Here is a 17,072-nt window from a genome sequence, read left to right as displayed (position 1 = left end):
ATTATCACATTTTCATGATGAAAACTACTTGAAGTAACAAGTATTTGAAGGCTGTATGTTAATATCTTGAAAAACCACATAAATGCAACGTGCTATTTAAGAGAGAAGCTAATCTCTATCAGTATACAAATCTTCGATACTTATGTGCTACTGTAACCCAACCTAAGGTTTTAATTCTTAAAATACACCTTTTGCAGGATATAAAGATGTCATCCAGCACATTAAAATGAGAGAAAATGTCCCTTTAGTTAAAAACTTCCCCTCCATCAGTTATCCATCTACCTTATGACTGTATTATAAAAGTTAAATGTTAATTAGGAGGTTCATACCAAAAATTATATAGAAGATTTACCACACAGAATAGCAATACATCTTAAACTACATCACTTTGATGGTGCTCTTATCTACAAAACAGACAAAATGTAAATTTTACCCTCATATCTAGACTCAACAAAGATCTTTCCAAAATAACCTTTGTTAAAAATTTATCACTTAGAACAAAAGAAAAGAAAAAAAAAACTATCACTCACTTGTCTTTAGTAGCATTTCTCTTTCACATTTACATTGTAAGACAGCATAATCATAAGTCACAGGAGAAATAATTAGCAAAGAAATAATTGCTTATTCCTTTGTTCATTCCTTTGTTGAATCATTCATTACTTCATCTCAAAACATACCAGGAAATGTACTATTCTTTGGGGGCAGAGATGCAATAGAAAGTCTCTGAATTCAGCAAGCTCAGTCTAACACAGAAGATTCTGCCTTCATAATATGTCTGCCTCTCTCACCCCAGTATCAATAGTGCCTAAGTATCCAGCAAATGAGTATTTATTCTATAAATGAATGAATGCATGAGTGATTGAAAGAATAAACAAACTGATTAGATCCAGAGTCGGCAAAGTATGGCCAGTGGGCCAAATCTAACCTGCTGCCTGATTCTGCATAGACCAGGAATTATGAATGGTTTTCATATTTTTAAATGGTTGGGGGAGTGTTGTCAAAAGAAGAATGTTTCTTGACATGACAATTATGTGAAATTCAAATTTTAGTGTCCGTGTAAAGTTTTACTGGAACATAGTCAAACTCGTTCACTTACATATTATCTGTGGCTGTTTTTTGTACTAAAAGCAAAGGTGAGCTATTGTGATAGAGAGAAACACACAAAATCCACAAAACCTAAAGTATTTACTATACGGTCATTTACAGAAAAGGTCTGGTGACCCTTGGACGGGATTATAGTTTGATTGATGCACAATCTGGCCATGTATAAGTTCTATAAGAACCCAGAGGTAAAATAACTAGCAAAGTCAAGGGATATTTAAGGGAGGAAAAAACATTTGAGGTGAGTCTTGAAGTTAAAGTAGGAACTCACTGCCAAGAGACATGGAAAAGGTCTGTGCAAAAGAATGAAAATCTGAAAGAAGACCCACATTTGAGAGACTGTGGATGATTTAGCATGAGCTGAACTCAGGCTATCTGAAGAGACAGTGCAAGACATGAAGCTAGAATGGGCTGAGGTTGTACTTGTAAAACAACGGTCTGTTTGTGGATGCCTCAGTTTAGTTACCTTCATCTGGATGCTCTCTAGTTTGTCAGTGTCTCTTAAAATGTGGCACCCAGAGTTAAGTACTATTCGGCATAGTGCATGTGAAAAGTGAAAGTCGCTCAGTCACGTCTGACTCTTTGCGATCCCATGGACTATACAGTCCATGGAATTCTCCAGGCCAGAATACTGGGGTGGGAAGCCTTTCCCTTCTCCAGGGGATCTTCCCAACCCAGGTCTCCCACATTGTAGGCAGATTCTTTACCAGCTGAGTCACAAGGGCAGCCCTCAGAGTAGTGCATGAACAGTATACTAACAAGTGGAGCTGCTCTCAGGAGTGGACACATATGGCAGTGCTGGCGTGATGAAGCAGACCTGAGAGGTGAGTTGACTTGGTTGGGTACGATGGACCATGCACCATGTAACAAGCGAACACAAACTGATAAAAGAGTGTGGTCAGCAAACAAGAGTACAAACTGCATGATTCTACAGAGTTGAAGAGAGTGAAGCCCAGCGAAAGAAATCAGGACCTCAAATTTACAGGTGGTCCATGCACCAATGAAACTGAGACATCGCAGCTGATGGTAAAGCATGACCTAGTTGGGCTTCTTAGGTGGCTCAGTGGTAAAGAATTCACTTGCTAATGCAGGATATGTGGGTTTGGTCCCTGGGTGGGGAAGATCCCCTGGAGAAGAAAATGGCAACCTACTCTAGTATTCTTGCCTGAGAAAGCCCATGGACAGAGGAGCCTAGCAGGTTACAGTCCATGGGGTCACAAAGAATCAGACATGACTTAGTGGCTAAACAACAAGAACTGAGGTTACTAATGAGCTTAAGAAGTAATTTTTCCACGGGTGACATGAATAGCACTCTAAGTATACTGTTTAGAATTACCACCTGGCACCTCTCTGCACCTCTGCTTGCACAGAGAGGTATAAGACTCAGGCAAGTTCGTCAACCAATATTCTTTGAAATGATGCTTAGACTATAATTCAATATGTATAATACAGGATTTCATAGCCTGATCTCTCTAGACTAAATCTTTTCTTTAGGACAATGGTTCTCAAAGTATGGTCTGGGGCCCTCTAAGAGTGCCAGAGATCCTTTCAGTCGGTCAGCAACGTTAAACCCATTTTCATAAGAACACTAAAAATTACTTGCCCTTTGCACTCTCTAGAGAATTCAGTGGAGTTTTCCAGAGGCTGCAGAAGTGAGATGATGATGTCAGTCCTCTGATGGCTATTGGAATATGTGCTTATGTATTCTTGTTTCAAATGCTTTTCAATTTTAATATAGTAAGTATCAACAGATATGACCCATAGAAACCAAAGCTCTTTGGGGTACTCAATAATTTTTAAGAGTGCAGAAAAAAATGAACTTTCAGACCAAAATGTTTTGAGACCTATGGCTCTAAAATACTTCACATCTGCTGCACATGAATCTGATGTAAAATTTCTGTTGCAAGTGATTATGCAAACAGGCAGCAGGGACTCCTCACATCTTACAAAAACTGGCTGAATGGTTGTTCCGGGATCTGCTTAGGATAAACAGAAATAACATGTAAACTGCTTAGTAAAGGACCTAGAATTTAATAAGCCCAATAAACTTTAAGCCATTTCTACTCCTTTTCTTATATTTCATCTTGTTGGGCAGTTATTTACAATGCTTACATTGCTCCTAAAACTCAGAGAAGGTGTAAATAGATAAAACTGCCCTTTTCTAAGAGGAAAAAAAATAGAAGAGAGATGGGATTGATTTGATGTAACTTCTTACTAAAGTTATGTTAATCACCACTTCCTTCTTATAAGTGCTAATTATGTGATTAATTATCTTAGATGCTTGGGACAGATGACTGACAACAAGTTTAATGGTCTATATTTTCTAGAAATCACCTTTTCCTCTCCGAATTGGTCAATGCTGATCACTGATTTTTGATATCTCTCCTATTCATCAAAAGGCACTCACTGACAGTGGATGACAATCATGTCTGCTACATTTTCAGTATAGTAATGAGATATACTTCATATAAATCTAAAAAGGCTTGCATTCATGTAAAGTGTCTAGTGTTCTGTAATTACCTACTCATCTATCTGTGCTTCAATTCCTTCTTAATAATGCTTTTCCTACTCTTGCTACTTTGAAAACAATTCTCCTTTAGTAAAGAAAATGGATGTAGGAAATGAGTTCTCTGCTTTTTACCATATTTCAGTATTACACCATCCTCTCCTTGAAGTTGGTTTACTCCCTTGCCTACCTTGCTTAAAAGTACAATTTTTCTCTTCATTCTATGTGAAATGACTTTCCAACTTACAGACTGAGGAAAAAAATTGTAATAATACATTTAATATTTTACTTTTAAAGATATCTAAAATACTTCACCTTTATAACTCTCTATTTAGTTAACTCTGCTATTATAAAAAATGTTTGAATATTCTGAGTTTATTAGCAAAATGACTTCCATCTGTTCCATGAATGTCTCTCTTGTGATGGTGAATGTGCATTTGCTTTTGGTCATTCACCAAGCCATCTGTCTAACAGGAAAGAACTTGAATCACATTAGTTCACTCTATACAGGCCAATAAATTATAAAATCTTTGTCCTTGGGTATTTGGGACTGAAATACAATTAATCACTGAGGTAAACATATGTGTCTCTTAATTCCCTGACTCAACAAATCCTTAGAATTCTTCTTTCTTATTCCCTAAAATCATTGTTCTATTTGACAAGGAATAGAAAAATAAGTAGGGGGGAAATTCACTATTGTCACCTTCTAGTTCAGTATTTACTAGAACATATATTTCATTGAAGAGTTTATCATTTCTATCAACAAAACACACCACTTAACCTTCCCACACCAATTGAACAAACTAAGCATAATTATTTATGTATTTTTCCCAAATATAACTATGTTTTAAAAGAAAAATAAAATGTGAGCATGATCACCAAGGGTAAACAGCTCTTGAATGTCTGCTACAAACTGGCAAACCAAGTCATTCCTCCCACCCCATGTGAAAAATATAAAGTTCACTAACTGCTGGGTGTTTTAATTTAGGATAACTTATGTTTTGGTTCATTTTTAAACGTATGCAAAAAAATGACTGCCTTCCAAAAAGGTATATGGAACCCATCCACCTGCTTCCCCTTTAACAATGAGGGGTAGTTATGTATTCAGGCGATACAAGGTGACCTATTTCTCTGTAATTCTACCCAACAAGCCCCAGTTCGGCATAATATCTGACCAAGAATGGATCACAGGACAGCAGCTCTATGTGAAGCATGCTCCCTCAAAATTAACCACTGGACAGTGAAATGAGTTTTAGAAATGTCATATATTAGCCTTCTCTTGGAAATTAACAATGCCACTGATATTTAAAGGGCTCTGAGAAAACCAGTGGGGCCTGGGGGTACAGAGTACCAGGAGAAACGAAAGGAGGAGGTGTAGGAAAGGGAGGAAAAGGTGGGGAAACGAGGACGAAGAGAAGAAAAGGGGGAGGAAGGGAGACAGAAGAAGCTGGGAAGGGGAGAAGGGAGAGGAGGAGGAGGAAGGAGACCAAACAGAGCAGAAGGGGAGAGGGAAGACGAAGAAAAGGAGGAAACACAAATTCTCTGATCTGCTTCGCCCCCAAATTATTTTTTCCATAAACCCACATATGAGCACCCCTCAAAACAAATGTTTGGTAGAAATACCCCAGCGATCCTGGTGTAAGAAAGTACCTTGTAAGGTAGTTCCATCAAATCTCTCACTTAAAGAGGACCATTAGGGATAATCTGGTGAAATTCGAATGAAGTATCTTGGTTTAACTGATAGTTTTGTATTAATGCTAATTTCTTAAGTTTTGACAAATGTCCCAGGGTTATGCAAGATATTAATATCAGATAAAGCTGAGAGAACTCATTGTACTATCTTGGCAACTTTTATGTAAATCGAACATATTCCAAAATTAAGTTTCTTTTTTCAAAAAAGAGTGTGCGTGCTAAGTCGCTTCAGTCATGTCTGACTCTTTGCGACCCCATGGACTATTGCCTGCCAGGTTCCTCTGTCTGATTCTCCAGGCGAGAATACTGGAGTGGGTTGCCATGACCTGCTCTAAAAAAGAGAGTAACTAGGTATAAATTAAAATGACTTAACTGTAATTTTAATTTTCATAGTGTAAACATCCAAAAAGGCATTTTTAGTTAAGATTCTGTGGTTTCCCTGGCAAGTCCTCTCTGGCTCTAGAAAAAAAATCTCTTCCACTTTCTGTATAACTCAAGAGACTACCATCTCTTTCTTGGATTGCTGTAATAAATATACTGTATAAAATTAACTGACTCCTTGTCTCAATCTCCTACACTCCAAGTCCCTCCTCCACAGACTATACTATCTGAGTTAAAGCCTTCCAACAAGTATGCTCTACACTTCTAGCTCTTAATTAAGGCATAAAAGGTTTCTTTCTTTGCCTAAATCTCCTCAGCCTTACCTTCTGAACTACACCCTTTCCCCTTAAGTTTTAATGTGAGATTATTAGCTGTCTCCTGAACACTTCATGATTTTTTCATGCATGCATTTCCTTTGTCAGAAATTATAATCTTCTATACACATGCACACACCACAGTAAATGCCTACTAACCCTTTAACACCATTTTAGGAATCATATCATTCAAAGAGCTCTCTCTGATTCGCTTTGACAAAATCAGACACTCTACCATCTTTACCACTTTGTAACTAACATAAAAATGATTATTGTACCTAGCATATTGCATGCTAGGTCCCTTCAGTCACGTCCGACTCTTTGCGACCCAACAGCCTGTAGCCTGCCAGCCTCCTCTGTCCATGGGATTTTTCAGGCAAGAATACTGGAGTGGTTTGTCACGCCCTTCTCCAGGGGATCCTCCTAATCCAGGGACTGAACCCAGGTCTCTCATGTCTCCTGCACTGGCAGGAAGGCTCTTTACCACTAGCACCACCTGGAGGGTCCTAGCATATCATGTTGCAATTATTTGCTCATGTTTGTTTTTTCTATTTGATAGTAAGCTCCTTAAAGGCAAGGACTGTTTTATCTATCTTAACATCTCCAGAAATCAATACAGCACTCCAGACATGCTAAGAAATAATACAAAAACACTTTGTAAGTGGTGGTAATTTATAAGTATATTATTATTGTAAATTAAATTATGTTCAAGTACTCTGGATTTCTAAGGTTTAAAATATCTCATCATCTAAATAAAATTGTTTTTACAATTTTGGCTCTGATCTTTCAAAGGCTTATCTTTTTGAGGAGCATTTGCTGTTATTCAAAGGATACGCTGGGCTAAGGAAAGCTTAGAAGCAATCTGAAGTCAAAATCATAATTTGCTTAAAAGAAGCAATAGTTAAAAGAAGCTTAAAAGAAGTTCTTCTGGGAATAAAGAATAGACCTATAGTGATTTAAATCTGTTGTTTTATAAATATATACACAGAAATACACAGATAAATATATATACGAAACCAGGGCTATTTACTTTAAATTTCCAAAGAAATGTTTTATATATTCAGCTCTTATTGCATAGTATGTATAGTTAGGCACTCAATAAACACAGGCCTTTAAAAAATTTTTTTAAATTTTATATTGGAACATAGTTAATTACGCATTAGCTTCAGGTGTAGAGCAAAGTGATTCAGCTGTACATATATATATATTTATTTAATGAACATGAATCTGAGCAAACTCTGGGAGACAATGGACAGGGAAGTCTAGAGTGCTTCAGTCCACAGGGTTATAAAGAATCAGACATGACTCAGTGACTGAAAAACAACAATTCTTTTTCAAATTCTTTTCCCATTTATGCTATCACGGAATACTGAGTAAAGTTCCATGTGTTTTATAGCAGGTCCTTGTTGGAATAAACACAGGCTTTTAAGGATATTGAAGAGCAAGTAAGGAAGGCACCATCAAGAATATTAGGCTCCTGTTTCACAGGAGGCTCAGTCTTGAGATTTCCCTGGCAAGTGGGCATAGCTCACTATAATCCTGTTATAAAATATGCTTCTGAAATTAATTATATGTTGGTCATCTATTCAGTAAATTCAAGGGTTAAGTCTAATTTTCTGGAGGGGAAATATATTAACAAACTACATTAGCTCAATTTCCTCAATTTTTGGCCTAAATTTGTTATACTAGGCTACAATGGTAACAAGATAGAAGAAAGTCACTAAGAAAGTCACTAAGAACAATATATATTTTAGAGGGCTCATATCAAGTTCAAACAAACAAGCTCCTTGCCTTCTGTAAAATCATTCAGTAATGAGAAAGAATCCAAGAAACCACGTTTCCTTGGAGACTAAATCTGCCCTTTCTGGACTATGTAATACCTATACCTAAAAGAATGCTGGCTAGGTACCTGCAAAGCCAGGTTTAAATCCCAGTGCCTACAATGAGTAGTTGGATAACCTGAAGAAGTCGTTTATCCAGCACTCCATCGTCTCATCAGTAAAAAAAAAGAGTGGGCTAAAGTGACAAGACCTCTTAGTCCCTTCCAGCTCTAACACCCCACGATCATTATCCCATAGTCTGAATTTGGCTGGGTCTAGACTTTATCTAGGGAAGCAGAGAAGAATTTATTGAAGAAAAGAGAAAGAGAGGATTAATTGCTATTTTACATTAATACTACCGCTTGCTTTCATATTACTTTCATCAGCTATACAAGTTACAGAATAAAACTATCTATTTAAACCAGTAGTACTCGGAATTCCCTGGTGTTCCAGTGGTTAGGACCTCGAGCTTCCACTGCAGTGGGCATGGGTTTGGAGCTAAGATCCCACATGCATTGCCACATGGCAAAAAGAACAAAAAAACACAACAAAACCCCCGAAACCTACCACCAACAAAACAACAACAAATCTCTCTAAAAAATCCCAGTATTCCTATGTCAGATCATTCAACTCCAAATGAACACAGCCTCACTTAAAATAATAATAATAATAACCTTAATTTTGTCTGTTTCATTATGGTTTCTGGACAGTTTTGCCCTTTGCATTCTTATATTCAGATTAAAATAAAAGTACCGTCTTTAAAAAAAAATCCATCCAGTTATACACATAACAGATATTTGCACACTTTTCTGTATGTATACTATCTTTCAATTTTAAAAGTTTACTTTTAAAAAAAGGGTATTCAAAATATAGTCAGAATACATGTTTCCTGAAATCTAAATGGAAGTACTATTTTTGTTAGGCATAACCTCAAACTGGCTCGCTTGTAGCAAGCCTCAAAGTTAAGATTAAAGAGTATGTTACTACAAACTCGTGCTGTTTTGCCCAAAGCCTCAACAAAAATGGATATAAACCCCAAAGGAATTCTGCATTCTGGTAACAAGATCAAATATTCTGCTGCTTAACCTGTGTGAGAAGGCTCCTGCCTAAGGAAGCCAGAAAGTCTAATGTCCAATTTAGTGTAACATGAGCTTGGGGGATTTTCTAGGGCAGGGCGGGGGGTAAGATGTGAAATGTTGGAAGTTTATCTGGTCAGCTCTTTTGCCAAGAAGTAGAAAGGCCAAGTCAAACGTCATGTGATCCATAAGCAGAGTATCACAAAAAGCTTCTGTAAATAATTTGAAATGAGACTGGGAACTAAATACTTGGTAGGAAACTGTCTCAAACACCTTATTTGTAAAATTGGAAGAATATTTACCAGAGTAATATTGTTAACAGCATTGTTGAAAAAAACCAAATAAGGCACTGACCTGATGGTATTTAAAAAATAGCTAATAGTAATAGCAATTGTACCATAGTAGTAGTAATAGCAGTAAACATTTATCGAGCATTTATTATGTTGTAATCATTGTTGTAAACACTTGTATTTACCAATTACCCTCATTTGCTATCACATCATGTATCTGTTATTATTATCTGCATTTTAGAGATGAGCAAACAGAGGGACAGAGTGATTAAGTAATTTGCCATAAGTCACACAGTAAGTGATGGCGTCAGGATTCAACCAACCTGATTCCAGAACTCTAGACTCTCTAAACTAGCAACTGTACTGTTGTCTCTTTAGCAGAAAGACCACCCCAAGGTTGCCATGTAAATGGGTGCAGCTATCTTGGAAAAACAGGTTAGACTGTGGATGGTCCCATACTTCTAGAAGACTCAGGTCATGTTTGAGGAATACTAGTTCAATGTCTTTGGGGAAACACAGAAACTCTTAAATTTACCTATTCTTCCTTGGAGGAAGAAAACTTTGTAATACTTCTCCCAAGTGAGTCTAAGCAGGGTCATTTTGTTAGAACCAACAACAGTAAAACAAATTGTTTTGAAATAAGTTTAACATATTGATAGCAATCGATTATTTGTATCATGAGTTTAAAAGATTTTAAGAGACTTCTTTGAGCTGATAACAGAACTGCCTGTGCTGGGTCTGTCCATAAAATAAAAACTGATGCAGAAACGGTTGTTAGATTATTGTCTGAACCACTCACCATTAAAGCAGTTTTAACTTGCTTGTTAAAGAACCCATTCAAAATGTTTAACAGTCACTGACCTGGGGGTAGTACCTGTCCCTATGTGAACTAAAGTCTCCATTAAACCCACCCTTCGACCTCAATGAAGGTGGGCAATCAAAGCTGTCCAAGAGTAGTTAGAATCAAGAAGAGTTGGTCCGGCTGACTTTTCAAAAGCTGGAAAGAACAGAGGGCAGAACTGCCCAGTCTTTTCCATATGCTGTGCCTGCATCAGAAGAGGAGAAGTGTTTTGTACTTGGCTCATAGATGGAACGGGTGCTGTAATAAGTTACATCCTTATCTTACTTACCCTACAATGCATGGAAACCAAACAGGAGTTTTTTTGTTTTTTAGTACCTAAGAAAACATTCTGCAATCCCTCCTTTTGGAAGGAACCTTGAAAACAATTAGGTCACAGTGTTCAACTTATAACTACATACAGAAGTGAATGGAACACAAGATTTGACCTTGAGGTCATCCCCTATGGAATATAATCTGGGAAACCCAGCCTGGTCCTGTCAACCAAAACAAGGAGTGGTAAGTTCAGTCTTTCTAAGTGCACTTTGCTACCTGGGAAAATAAGAAGCTAGTGAAATAATTATAATTTCTAGTCCTCTGGATAAAACAAAAGAAGGGATGATGCAATACTCTGAACATAGAAGCACAAAAGAAAAAAAAAAAAGGTTCTAATAAAAACAACAGATATACTTTCTAAATTCACCCAAGGCTAGAAGAAAGGGGCAACAGAATGTTTATTTAGATCTCTACCACAGAAAGACTAACCATAGAACTTTTTACTTGTGAAACTACATTCAGAATTCCCAAGAGTACAACAGACATATCACAGGCTATGGTACTGGTTACAGAATTAGAGAGGTCATACAAATTCCATTCATGTGAAAATACTGTATCTCCAAAGCATGAAGAAATATACAAAACATGGTATTTGAGCTAACTTAATTTTGTTAAATGTATTAAGTCACAGAAATCATTATTGCTTTTCATAAGGGAAACAATGTACCTGAGATAGCTTCCAAAATAAGCAACAATATTTGGGTGTTTACAGTCTTTCATCATAATAATTTCTTGCTGCACAACTGCAAAGTCTTCTCCTAGAAGAAAAATAAGCATGTTGAATATTTAGTAGGTAAATTTCAAAATGTCAATTTGTTTCAAAACATAATAAATTATGCTGATATTATTTTTAATGACAACTTCAGTCCTTTCTTGACAGAAAGTAAAGTACAGCAATTAAAAGTATGAACTCTGGCCCCAGACTATGTAGATTCAAATCCTAACTCTGTCCCTGATGAAGGTGTGTGGGCTTGGGCAAGTTACTTGATCTCTCTGTGCCAATTTCTTCCTCTGTAAAATGGGGATAAAAAATAATAATAACCTATCTCATAGGGCTGTTGGAAGGGTTAAGTCAACTGATGTATGTAAAATGCTTAGAACAGTATCTGACACAGAGAAAGTATTGCTAAGCATTTACTATTATTACAATTATGCCCTGGGTATAATCATCACGTAATTCATTTAGAAATACATTATTTTTTACCTTTATTAGCAAATAACATTTAATACAAGTTTACACAAAGAAGCAATTCTTTTTAAAATTAGGGTAGAACCCTTAGATACCCAGACTATCAAATGTACCTCCACAGTTCTCTCTGTAGAGCTGAGAAGCCTTTAGCAGTACTGGGTTACCAAGTGGTCCCCATACACAGGCCTATCCTGTATTCGACTGCCTTGTCCCAGGTGTGCTGGGATGTAGAATGGGATTGTATTTAAGCCTGGTCAGACTGTAAGCAAATAATCTCTCCCCTTCTACTCCTTTTCTCCTTGCCCAAATTCTTCGAAATAAGATCTGGCAATCCTGTAACAATGTCACACACTATGCCTCCTGAATGAACACTTGTCATAGAGAGAAAAAGAACTGCCATGAATGCAAATGTGGTAAACCAGAGATGATGCAGAAAAAGAACATGTAGAAGTGCTTACATTTAAATCAAAGCAGCTTTTTATTACTAATTCAGTTTTTAAAGCATTATATACTATGAAAAATCTGATTAAATGTATATTAGTGGCAAAGTCAAAAATAGGCTTCCCAAACCAGTCTAAATCATAAAAGCAAGGGTGTAATGAGGAGCCCTAACATTTCTGGTCTTGGCATTTTCCACCTGTAAATGTAACTGAGACCTGAAGTAGCCTAACTATGAAACATATGAACTCAATACCCACCTTACAGTCCCAGTTGCAGGGAGGAAGTAGTAGAGAAGAGATAGTATGTCAGATTTGTCATTTCTGCACTGAAATGAGTACTGAAATGAAAATCAAAGATCTCCAAAGGGAGAGTAGGAAATTTTTATGTCTTCAAAATTTAAAAAGAAAATCACTAAACTGGGAGGATATTCTGCTGGGTTTACTTTCCATTAGTAAGAATTCTTGATTTTCAGTATATTAAGAAAAATCCAAGATAAAAATAAAAAAGCCATAATGAGACTAATACCAATTTTCAGGGATATACTACTTTGAAAGCTCTAAATTTTGCTTTTTCACCTGCCTCTTGATTATCCTTTTCCCCAATCTGGTAACTGGGTTACAGAAGATCAAAGTTGAGATAAAGTGAACTCCAAGACTTTAGTTTAATGGTTAGAGGACAGCTGCTCTCTTCTGGGAGGCAGCCCTGAAGTTGTTAGTCATCACACAACCTCTAAGGGAGCCAGAATAATACTGATCAGCAGAAAACAGCAAGAAGAAACAAAAAGGGGGGGAAGGGGAAAGGCATGCCCGACAATGTAATTAAACTTGGAAATCTCATGTCTTGGTCATTTTCAGATATACCTGTTCTTGATCAATAAATTCCCTGTACTGTTTAAGCCACCGTGAGTTGTAGTTTCTGTCACACCTGCAAGCATCAATGCGTCAATGTCTGCGTGTTTACGTCCTCACTGGACTGTTACATCCTACAGAACAGGATGATGCTTTTATGATCTTTGTATCCCTAGCACCTAATATGTAATCAATAATATGCTGTTGCCTGAATGAATCCACGACAGAACATAATGCCTTTACCTGATGACTCTAAATCAGGAACATCGGCTTTTGGTTTAATTTCATCCAGTTATTAGCATGCTTTATACAACTGTTTGCTTGCTACTCCTGTGCTTTTACTAAAACCTATGAGTGACTTTAAGTCTTCAACTATCTCTTTTCCCAGGAAATGTTGATACAAAGTGCTTCCTTTTTATCCTATTAAGTCAATTCCTGTGATTAGGACAATGGTCAAACGAAATTCAACATTTTTGCTGGGAAAAAAAATCCAAAGGGAAAAAACTCACAATTTGATTTTTAAAGGTAACTGAAAAAGGTAGATTTGAGAAGGAAAAAAGAAAGCAGTTTATTACATGAATTAATCAAAAGGAGCCTAACAGACTTAAAGGACTTTCTTCAAAGTTCAAGAGAAATATTCCAAAGAATAAATTAACAGCCCTCCCCACCTAAATCTTAGCACACCTAACTGGATACTGCAAATTCTTTCCAATTTTGAGAGTCTAGGAGTTTTTGGTAAAATTTTTAGACATGAAAGTGAAGAATATTATCTTCCAGAGGATGGCAAAAATAAAAACAAAACCTAATTGAGAAAAATAGGCAAGCCTAGAATACAGTAGAGATCATGAATAAACCAAGTAGGCAGGCAGAAAAATACAAACTAACACATGAAAAGTTCTCAGAATAAACAAGACACATACTAGACACATACTAAGTGGTAAAAAATGTTAACTATTTAGTAGGTTGAATAATGGCTCCAAGGATAGCCAGATGCTAACCTCTGAAACCTGTGAATGCTACCATATATAGTAAAAAGAGGTTTGCAAGTGTGATTAAATTAAGGATCTTGCCATGGGGAGATTATCCTGAATTATCTGGGTGGGCCCTCTAAGTGTAATCACAAGTGTCCTTTTAACAGGAGGCAGAGGGAAACACTGCTCCATCTTTTGGCTAAGATCAAATGTAAGAGGAGGGAGAGGGAGACTTGGAATGGCAATTCACTCCAGTATTCTTGCCTAAAAACATCCCCTGGACAGAGGAGACTGGCAGGCTCCAGTCCAAAGGGTTGCAAAGAGTCAGACACGACCGAGCGACCAAGCGCAGCACAGAGGGAGACTTGACTATAAGAAGGCAACGAGCGAGATGCTATGCCGCTGGCTCTGATGATGGAGGAAGAGGCCAAGAATTAACAAATGCAAGGAATGTAGCTCTAGAAGCTAGAAAAGGCAAGGAAACTGATTCTCCCTTAGAGTATTCAGAGGAAAAGCAGCCTTGTGAACACTCTGATCTGGACCCAATGAAACACACTCTGGACTTCTAAATTCCAGAACACTAAGATTAATAAATTTGTGCTGTTTCAAGTCATCAAGTGTGGGATTTGCAAATGTAGCCATAGGAAATTAACACATGATTACTATCAACATTATTACTGTGTGACAAAGCTGACTAGCCATTCACAAAAAATCTGCCCTCTGCCTTTCACGGTGGGGAAGTTACTGCTGGGAGGCAATCAGCCAGTCAAAAGACAACAATTCCCTGTCAACATGATATGCCCAAGAGACTAGTTCTGCCCAATGGGATGTGGGCAAAAAAAATATGCCCTTTTCCTGCTCTTTGCGTTCCCATTAGCAGGCTACTGACACTGTGAGGTCCCAGAAAATGTGAGAAGTCTGGGTCTCTAACTCATCATAAGAAAAAATTCATCCAACAACTTGAACATCTGCTTTAAACTATGACATAAACTTGCAATAAAAATTTCAGTTCAGTTCAGTCGCTCGGTCGGGTCCAACTCTTTGCGACCCCAAGGACTGCGGCACCCCGGGCATTCCTGTCCATCACCAACTCCCAGATCTTACTCAAACTCATGTCTATTGAGTCCGTGATGCCATCCAACCATCTCATCCTCTGTTGTCCCCTTCTCCTCCTGCCCTCAATCTTTCCCAGCATCAGAGTCTTTTCAAATGAGTCAGTTCTTCACATCAGGTGGCCAAAGTATTGGAGTTTCAGCTTCAACATCAGTACTTCCAATGAATATTCAGGACTGATTTCCTTTTTAAGCATCAATTTTTCGGCACTCAGCTTTCTTTATACTCCAACTCACATCCACACATGACTACTGGAAAAACCATAGTTTTGACTAGATGGACCTTTGTTGGCAAAGTAATGTCTCTGCTTTTTAATATGCTGTCTAGGTTGGTCACAGCTTTTCTTCCAAGGAGCAAGCATCCAAGGAGATGGCTGCAGTCACCATCTGCAGTGATTTTGGAGCCCAAGAAAACAAAGTCTCTGTTTCCCCATCTATATGCCATGAAAAGATGGGACCAGATGCCATGATCTCAGTTTTCTGAATGTTGAGTTTTAAGCCAACTTTTTTTCCACTCTCTTCTTTCACTTTAATCAAAAGGCTCTTTAGTTCTTTTTTGCTTTCTGCCATAAGGCTGGAGTCATTTGCATATCTGAGGTTACTGATATTTCTCTGAGCAATCCTGATTCCAGCTTGTGCTTCACCCAGCCTGGAATTTCACATGATGTATTCTGCATATAAGTTAAATAAGCAGGGTGACAATATACAGCCTTGACGTACTCCTTCCCCGATATGGAAGCAGTCTGTTGTTCCATGTCCAGTTCTAACTGTTGCTTCCTGACCTGCATACAGATTTCTCAGGAGGCAGGTCAGGTGGTCTGGTATTCTCATCTCTTTCAGAATTTTCCACAGTTTGCTGTGATCCACACAGTCAAAGGCTTTGGCATAGTCAATAAAGTGGAAGTTTTCTGGAATTCTCTTGCTTTTTTGATGATCCAACAGATGTTGGCAATTCAATTTCCAGTTCCTCTGACTTTTCTAAATCCAGCTTGAACATCTGGAAGTTCATGGTTCACGTAGTGCTGAAGCCTGGCTTGGAGAATTTTGAGCATTACTTTGCTAGCATGTGAGATGAGTGCAATTGTGTGGTAGTTTGAACATTCTTGGGCATTGCCTTTCTTTGGGATCGGGATGAAAACTGACCTTTTCCAGTCCTGTGGCCACTGCTGCTGCTACTGCTGCTGCTGCTAAGTCGCTTCAGTCGTGTCCGACTCTGTGCGACCCCACAGACGGCAGCCCACCAGGCTCCGCCATCCCTGGGATTCTCCAGGCAAGAATACTGGAGTGGGTTGCCATTTCCTTCTCCAGTGCTGAGTTTTCCATATTTGCTGATTTCGAGTGTCGGCTTTCACAGGATCATCTTTTAGGATCTGAAATAGCTCAACTGGAATTCCATCACCTCCACTAGCTTTGTTCGTAGTGATGCTTCCTAAGGCCCATTTGACTTCACATTCTAAGATATCTGGTTCTAGGTGAGTGATCACACCATCATGGTTCTCTTGGTCATGAAGATCTTTTTTGTACAGTTCTTCTGTGTATTCTTGACACTTCTTCTTAATATCTCTGCTTCTGTTAGGTTCATACCATTTCTGTCCTTTACTGTGCCCATCTTTGTATGAAATATTCCCTTGGTATCTCTAATTTTCTTGAAGAGATCTCTAGTCTTTCCCATTCTATTGTTTTCCTCTATTTCTTTGCAATGATCACTGAGGAAGGCTTTCTTATCTCTCCTTGCTATTCTTTGGAACTCTGCATTCAAATGGGTATATCTTTTCTCCTTTGCCTTTCGCTTCTCTTCTTTTCTCAGCTATTTATAAGGCCTCCTCAGACAACCATTTTGCATTTCTTTTCCTCAGGGATGGTCTTGATCACTGTCGCTTGTACAATGTCACGAACCTCCATCCATAGTTCTTCAGGTACTATATCAGATCTAATCCCTTGAATCTATTTCTTACTTCCACTGTATAATCATAAGGTATTGGAGTCATACCTGAATGGTCTAGTGGTTTTCCCTATTTTCTTCAATTTAAGTCTGAATTTGGCAATAAGGAGTTCATGATCTGAGCCACAGTCAGCTCCTGGTCTTATTTTTGCTGACTGTATAGAGCTTCTGCATCTTTGGCTGCAAAGAACATAATCAATCTGATTTCTGTATTG

At 37.9% G+C, this 17,072-nt stretch overlaps 1 protein-coding gene across 34 annotated transcripts in view; it reads right to left on the bottom strand.

Annotated features, from left to right (window-relative positions):
• Positions 1-17,072, bottom strand: part of MAP4K3 (mitogen-activated protein kinase kinase kinase kinase 3) — a 179,354-nt gene that overhangs the window by 83,980 nt on the left and 78,302 nt on the right. For 26 of the 34 annotated variants that reach the window (XR_014051553.1, XR_014051552.1, XR_014051550.1 and 23 more), the window contains one exon: positions 11,022-11,112. Coding sequence is in view for 23 of the 34 variants with exons in the window: in XM_081483169.1 (XP_081339295.1) it covers positions 11,022-11,112 (91 nt within the window). In the remaining 11 variants the exon portion in view is untranslated. Of the gene's footprint in view, positions 1-10,041; positions 10,227-11,021; positions 11,113-17,072 lie in introns of those variants that run through there. The other 8 variants (XM_081483192.1, XM_081483187.1, XM_081483186.1 and 5 more) reach the window with 3 other exon arrangements.

This window comes from Giraffa tippelskirchi, chromosome 4 (genome assembly GCF_054371585.1).
Source record: "Giraffa tippelskirchi isolate mGirTip1 chromosome 4, T2T-mGirTip1v1.2.pri, whole genome shotgun sequence".
Lineage (NCBI taxonomy): Eukaryota > Metazoa > Chordata > Mammalia > Artiodactyla > Giraffidae > Giraffa > Giraffa tippelskirchi.
The sequence above is the reverse complement of the archived record's forward strand: the minus strand, read 5'-3'. Positions and strand labels throughout refer to the sequence as shown.